The sequence below is a fragment of the Salmo trutta genome, chromosome 4 (assembly GCF_901001165.1).
Source record: "Salmo trutta chromosome 4, fSalTru1.1, whole genome shotgun sequence".
Taxonomy (NCBI): Eukaryota; Metazoa; Chordata; class Actinopteri; order Salmoniformes; family Salmonidae; genus Salmo; species Salmo trutta.
In genome coordinates, this window is record NC_042960.1 from 12780673 (window position 1) to 12788672 (window position 8000).

An 8000-nucleotide genomic window follows, 5' to 3' on the forward strand; every position below is an offset into this window, starting at 1 on the left:
CCCAGTAGTGTCAAGATCCTCGACCGATACAGAGGAATGGCAAGAGGTACATTTTGTGGAAGGTCGAGGCTGCGGGGCCTGTCGCCCCGTTCCCCTCTGCGCATGTGTGACTTTAGATGCATTAACCGAGAGAGGAAGAGGCGAAGCGAGAATCTTTCTCAACCCAAAATCTGTCCACGAAAATAAGCCCAGGAAGGCTTATTTTTGTATGGAGGTGAATGAGTGTCGAATTTGGTGAACAAAAAATGTAATGGCTAATTAGCTACGTGAGGCATATTTGATCAATATAAGTTTCATAATGGTTAGGTTGTTACCAAAGCGCATATATATATATATATATATATTTGATCTCTATATATATATATATATATATATATATATATATATATATATATTGATCAAATATATATATATATATATATATATATATATATATATTTGATCAATATATATATATATATATATATATATATATATATATATATATATATATATATATATATATATATATATATATATATTGATCAAATATATATATATATATATCAGAGTTTTGCCTGTTGTCATTGAGATAGAGGACTCCTCATGGATATAACCTGTTTTTAGCATGGACATTGCCATTGAGGGCTTCCACCATTTTTAAGTAGTCAACAGGGTGGGGATTCCTATAAGTTGGGAGCAATCAGCCAAAGAGGAAGAAAAAATGGACTACTTTCAAATAAATGCAAAGGAAAGGGGGATACCTAGTCAGTTGTACAACTGAATGACTTCAACTGAAATGTGTCTCCGCATTTAACCCAACCCCTCTGAATCAGAGATAGCCTCAATGGCCCTGCCCATGCTGTCACAGACTCTATAATGGCACAGATACAAAGATGAGTCGTCTATATATCTCTATTGACCAGAATGGTCCCACCTGATCTCGCCTCCTGCCTTCCATCTTTGAGGACATGTATTTATATTATCAGAGCTGTCACTCTAATATATTGTCAATATAATAGACAATCTTTGGTTAACCACATACAGTATGGTTAACCAGAATTGTGTCTTGGTCAGTTTTTGGATTGTATGCAATAATTCCCCTGATTACTTAGCTATCTTGCACAAAGACACAATATCATATTCTAACCAGATTCTTGATTTACTGCATTTCCTAATATTTTATAATTGAAAACAATAAGATGCAAGGAACATAATTAATCTATGAATAGTATATCAAGCAGTTATGCGAAGTGTTACCTTATCTAGAATTCTAAAACTGTCAACAGTGTGCAGCGTTGAGCATTGACAGTAGCTAACCTAACCACCTCTTTTCCCCCCAATCACTCTCTCAGGTGAAGGACATCTCACTGGAGGCCACAGGAGCTTTGTGAAGCCAGCGAGACACAATACATGGAGAGATGACCAACCAATCAGTTTTGATGAGGGGAGTGGAACCTCAACCCAGCACATTATCGTGATAGAGGTTAGTGTAATAGTATTACATCAAATTTACAGTACATAAAATGTGGCCAGTTTATTTCAGAAAGGCTCTGCCATTGGGGATCTTGCAAGACTTCCCTACGACATTGTTATCCAATTCAACCCATGTACCAGTAATAACCTCTTCTCTTCTTGTGTCAGTCTGCAGATACAGAGGCTGCAGGTCCTGGTGTTAAGCAGGAGAAGTCTGAAGGAGAGGAGGACCCGCGGCACAGCAGAGACATCCAGACTGAAGTGGCTGGAGTGCCCCCTGTAGCCACGGAGGTCCCCAACGCCGCCCCAGTGCCGCCCAGGACCCGAGGTAACATCACGGAGGTCAGTGGAACGCCGAACGCCGTCCTCAAGCCAGAGACAGACACCGAGACTTTAACTGTAACACACAGGCTCTTACACACAGGATCTGACCACAGATCAGACCCAGAGAGACTGGGGCTGGGGAGACTTAGCTGTCTTCCTGCTCCTGGCTCAGAGTATTTACCAGTATTTCACCAGAGCCAGAGAATGGTTCATTCCCGTGGAGATGGTGATGGTGACACATTAGACACTGGTGGTGAAGATCTGTCTTGTTCTTACGCTACAGAGATGGCAGAGATGGACCTTGGCAACATATCTTTGGGTTTAGAGACACAGACTGATCTGTCTAGAGGGGACTGGAACCGGTACAGTAGTAGTGTATACTCTGAAGGGTGCCTAGATAAGAAAGGGGAGGTTATAGTGGTAGATGAGGTGACTGTGAAAGTGGAGGGCGACGCTCCTCCCACATGGAATGCAGATAGCCACCTAGGAGACGGACACTCACAGGGCAGAGATTTCTTAGATAACAGGGAAAGCTTAGAGACAAATCTAAATGCCACAACCCAGTCCCCTTTACACGCGTTCAGGGAAAGCGACTTAGTGTCAACATCGTTGGGGCCTTCTAATTCACACGGCCGCGTCCTTTTCGATCAGGTATTGAACTCAAACGACAGGGCTAGAGCCCAGGCTCAGGGAGGAGGAGCCACATCAGGCAATAGTAAAGAGAAGCGGTTCCTCTGCAGGTTCTGTAACAAAAGCTTCAGCTGCTCCCAGAATGTGGAGATACACCAGAGGGTCCACACAGGTGAGAAACCCTTCAGCTGTACCCAGTGTCATATGCGCTTTGCCCAGGCTGGCCACCTGAAGAGGCACCAAATGGTCCACACAGGGGAGAAACCCTACAGCTGTCCCCAATGTGAGAAGAGGTTCTCCCGGCAGGACCAGCTGAAGAGCCACCTGAATGTCCACACGGGAGAAAGGCTGTTTGCATACAAAAGCATTGCGGGAAGAGGTTCTCAGAGAGGCTCTACCTCAGGAAACACCAGCAGAAAAACCAATCCACTCTGTAACATAGAAAGTAACCATTCCACTCAATAGCTTCTGACCTTTAGATCAAACCCTGCATTAACAACAAAGAGGAATTTTCAGCAGAAAAAAATCCACAGATGCATTTGGAATAACAAGAGTAACAGATTTCAGCGTTGCATATTTCTGGGTAGAATATTTTGTGATATACAGTGGGGTCAGAAATTATTGACACACTTGATAAAGATGAGCAATAATGACTTTGTAAAATAAAAAATTCAAATACTGAGCTATATTGTATGCAATTTTAAAAAATCTTAATATAATTTATATATTATTTTATACTAAGAAAATTGCTCAGAGAAAAAAAATTGTTTAACAAGTAATACTTTTTTTTCCAAAAGTTCAAAATGATTACCACAGCTAAAGATTCTTATAGATAAAGTAGTCAAAAGTTTGATATTTGGTCCCATATTCCTAGTACTCAATGTCTAAATCAAATTTGTGACTTTACGAACTTGTTGGATGCATTTTCAGTTTTGGTTGTGTTTCAGATTATTTTGTGCCCACTAGAAATGAAAGGTAAATAACCTTTTACTGCAGTGGGCTAGATCAGGGCCACACAGAGTGTTTGTAGGTAGTCTTAAACAAATCTACTTTGAAACAAAAGTATACTCCTCACACACATGGTTATGGCATAAAAAAAAGAAGACACTTGTACCATGTCTGATATAGAGTTGAAATGTATAAATGTTTGGCTTTGCATCACAATATTATACTTTATATACATCAAAGAAGACTGAAATATAACAAAACAGTTTGAAATAGAAACACCTGATTTTACTTTTTTTTAAAAAAGAATGTCGATTAATAACTTTCCACCCATGAGGTCACTAGAGGGCGATTTGGTCAGTTGGCTGCAGAAATTAAGTATTTTGTCCCATATTCATAGCATGCCATGACTACGTCAAGCTTGTGACTCTACACATTTGTTGGATGCATTCGTTGTTTGCTTTGGTTGTGTTTCAGATGATTTTGTGCCCAATAGAAATTAATAGTAAATAATGTATTGTGTCATTTTGGAGTCACTTTAATTGTAAATCACAATAGAATATGTTTCTAAACACTTATACATTCATCTGGATGCTACCATGATTACGGATAATCCTAAATTAATCGTGATTGATGATGAGTGAGAAAGATACAGAGGGTCAAAGATCATACCCCCAAGACATGCTCACCTCCTCTATTAATGGTAAGAGGTGAGTATGTCTTGGGGGTATGGTCTTTGACCCTCTGTATCTTTCTCACTCATCATCATTCACGATTCATTTAAGAGTATCCGTAATCATGGTAGCATCCACATTAATGTTGAAGTGTTTAGAAACATATTCTATTGTTATTTACAATATAAGTGAATCCAAAATGACACAATACATTATTTACCATTCATTTATATTGGGCACAAACAAAATGTTTTCCCCAAGACACTTTTAATGAGAAAATGTATGCAGTTTATTAAATTCATGCAGATTTTTAGTTGAGACGTGTATGTGTGGTTTTCATATGGTGTGTTGAGATTTTCATTTATTTTTTTAATAAACACAAAATGGGACTTTTCATTCTAAGATTTTAATTGAGACTCTCTTTAATATACATCACATCTGGACCCCTATCCACAAAGCATCTCAGAGTAGAAAATTGGTCATAAGTGCTGAGAATAGAGACATTTTACTCCTACTCTAATGAGTAAAAATAAAAGCTATGCATGAAGCACTTTTAGTTATTAGAGTCCCACCTAGTCGACCGATATGTAGAAAAACGGATTCTCCTAATCAGTTAACAGCAGGTGTCTTGATAATAGAAAAAGGTAAATAATCCGTGGTTTCGTTGGCATGGTTAAAATAATGTTTTGATATTTCTATATGATCAATTCATAAATAATCTTGACCTACAGTACCATTCAAAAGTTTGGACACACCTACTCATTCAAGGGTTTTTCTTTATTTGTACTATTTTCTACATTGTAGAATAATAGTGAAGACATCAAAACTATGAAATAACACATATGATGTAGTAACCAAAAAAGTGTTAAACAAATCAAAATATATTTTATTTGAGAATCTTCAAAGTATCTACCCTTTGCCTTGATGACAGCTTTGCACACTCTTGGCATTCTCTCAACCAGCTTCATGAGGTAGTCACCTGGAATGCTTGAAGGAGTTCCCACATATGCTGAGCACTTGTTGGCTGCTTTTCCTTCACTCTGCGGTCTAACTCATCCCAAACCATCTCAATTGGGTTGAGGTCTGGTGATTGTGGAGGTCAGGTCATCTGATGTGGCACTTCATCACTCTCCTTCTTGGTCACACAGCTTGGAGGTGTGTTTTGGGTCATTGTCCTGTTGAAAAACAAATGATAGTCCCACAAGCGCAAACCAGATGGGATGGCGTATCACTGCAGAATGTTTTGATAGCCATGCTGGTTAAGTGTGCCTTGAATTCTAAATAAGTCACCATCACACCTCCTCCATGCTTCATGGTGGGAACCACACATGCAGAGATCATCCGTTCACCTACTCTGCGTCTCACAAAGACACGGCGGTTGGAACCAAAAATCTCAAATTTGGACACCAGACCATAGGACAGATTTCCACCGGTCTAATGTCCATTGCTCGTGTTTCTTGGCCCAAGCAAGTCTCTTCTTCTTATTGGTGTCCTTTAGTAGTGGTTTCTTTGCAGCAGTTAGACGATAAAGGCCTGATTCACGCAGTCTCCTTTGAACAGTTGATGTGTCTGTTACTTGAACTCTGTGAATAATTTATTTGGGCTGCAATCTGAGGTCCAGATAATTACTGATTTCTGACTCTAATGAACTTATCCTCTGCAGCAGAGGTAACTCTGGGTCTTCCTTTCCTGTGGCGGTTCTCATGAGAGCCAGTTTCATCATATCACTTGATGGTTTTTGCGACTGCACTTGAAGAAACTTTAAAAGTTCCTGAAATGATCCATATTGACTGACCTTCATGTCTTAAAGTAATGATGGACTGTTGTTTCTCTTTGCTTATTTGAGCTGTTCTTGCCATAATATGGACTTGGTCTTTTACCAAATAGTGCTATCTTATGTATACCACCCCTACCTTACCACAACAGAACTGATTGGCTCAAATGCATTAAGAAGAAAATAAATTCCACATTAACTTTAAACAAGGCACAACTGTTAATTTAAATACATTTCAGGTGACTACCTCATGAAGCTGGTTGAGAGAATGCCAAGAGTGTGCAAAGCTGTCACCAAGGCAAGGGGTAGCTACTTTGAAGAATCTCAAATATAAAATATATTTTGATTTGTTTAACACTTTTTTTGGTTACTACTTGAGTCCATATGTGTTATTTCATAGTTTTGATGTCTTCACTATTATTCTACAATGTAGAAAATAGTACAAATAAAGAAAAACCCTTGAATGAGTAGGTGTGTCCCAACTTTTGACTGGTACTGTACAGTCATGGCCAAAAGTTTTGAGAATGACACAAATATTAATTTTCACAAAGTCTGCTGCCTCAGTTTGTATGATGGCAATTTGCATATACTCCAGAATGTTATGAAGAGTGATCAGATGAATTGCAATTAATTACAAAGTCCCTCTTTGCCATGAAAATGAACTGAATCCCAAAAAAACACTTCCACAGCATTTCAGCCCTGCCACAAAAGGACCAGCAGTTATCATGTCAGTGATTCTCTCGTTAACACAGGTGTGAGTGTTGATGAGGACAAGGCTGGAGATCACTCTGTCATGCTGATCGAGTTCGAATAACAGACTGGAAGCTTCAAAAGGAGGGTGGTGCTTGGAGTCATTGTTCTTCCTCTGTCAACCATGGTTACCTGCAATAAACACGTGCCGTCATCATTGCTTTGCACAAAAAAGGACTTCACAGGCAAGGATATTGCTGCCAGTAAGATTGCACCTAAATCAACCATTTATCGGATCATCAAGAACTTCAAGGAGAGCGGTTAAATTGTTGTGAAGAAGGCTTCAGGGTGCCCAAGAAAGTCCAGCTTGCGCCAGAACCGTCTCCTAAAGTTGATTCAGCTGCGGGATCGGGGCACCACCAGTACAGAGCTTGCTCAGGAATGGCAGCAGGCAGGTGTGAGTGCATCTGCATGCACAGTGAGGTGAAGACTTTTGGAGGATGGCCTGGTGTCAAGAAGGGCAGCAAAGAAGCCACTTCTCTCCAGGAAAAACATCAGGGACAGACTGATATTCTGCAACAGGTACAGAGATTGGACTGCTGAGGACTGGGTTAAAGTCATTTTCTCTGATGATTCCCTTTTCCGATTGTTTGGGGCATCCGTAAAAAAGCTTGTCTGGAGAAGACAAGGTGAGCGCTATCATCAGTTCTGTGTCATGCCAACAGTAAAGCATCCTGAGACCATTCATGTGTGGGGTTGCTTCTCAGCCAAGGGAGTGGGCTCACTCACAATTTTGCCTAAGAACACAGCCATGAATAAAGAATGGTACCAACACATACTCCGAGAACAACTTCTCCCAACCATCCAGGAACAGTTTGGTGACGAACAATGAGCATGATGGAGGACCTTGCCATAAGGCAAAAGTGATAACTAAGTGGCTCGGGGAAGAAAACATTGATATTTTGGGTCCATGGCCAGGAAACTCCCCAGACCTTAGTCCCATTGAGAACTTGTGGCCAATCCTCAAGAGTCAGGTGGACAAACAAAACCCCACAAATTCTGACAAACTCCAAGCATTGATTATGCAAGAATGGGCTGCCATCAGTCAGGATGTGGCCCAGAAGTTAATTGACAGCATGCCAGGGCGGATTGCAGAGGTCTTGAAAAAGAAGGGTCAACACTGCAAATATTGACTCTGCATCAACTTCATGTAATTGTCAATAAAAGCCTTTGACTCTTATGAAATGCTTGTAATTATACTTCAGTATTCCATAGTAACATCTGACAAAAATATCTAGACACTGAAGCAGCAAACTTTGTGAATATTAATATTTGTGTCATTCTCAAAACTTTTGGCCATGACTGTACATGCAACAGTGTCTCTTACGCTTTTGACAATGATTTCACATGAGGCCTATTTCACTATATATAAATTCTTATAACCGCTAGGCTAATAAATAAACATGTTTTTCAATCATGTTATTTCAAGTTATATCTTTGAGCGCAAT

The 8000-nt window shown here is 39.8% G+C and overlaps 1 protein-coding gene across 1 annotated transcript; it reads left to right on the forward strand.

Annotated features, from left to right (window-relative positions):
- Positions 1-1412: 1412 nt before the first annotated feature.
- LOC115191367 (zinc finger protein 420-like) lies at positions 1413-3509 on the forward strand. The gene is made up of 2 exons (XM_029749242.1): positions 1413-1465; positions 1624-3509. Exon 2 carries the CDS (start codon positions 1984-1986, stop codon positions 2872-2874), a length of 891 nt encoding a protein of 296 aa, XP_029605102.1. The 5' UTR covers positions 1413-1465; positions 1624-1983; the 3' UTR covers positions 2875-3509.
- Positions 3510-8000: the final 4491 nt, after the last annotated feature.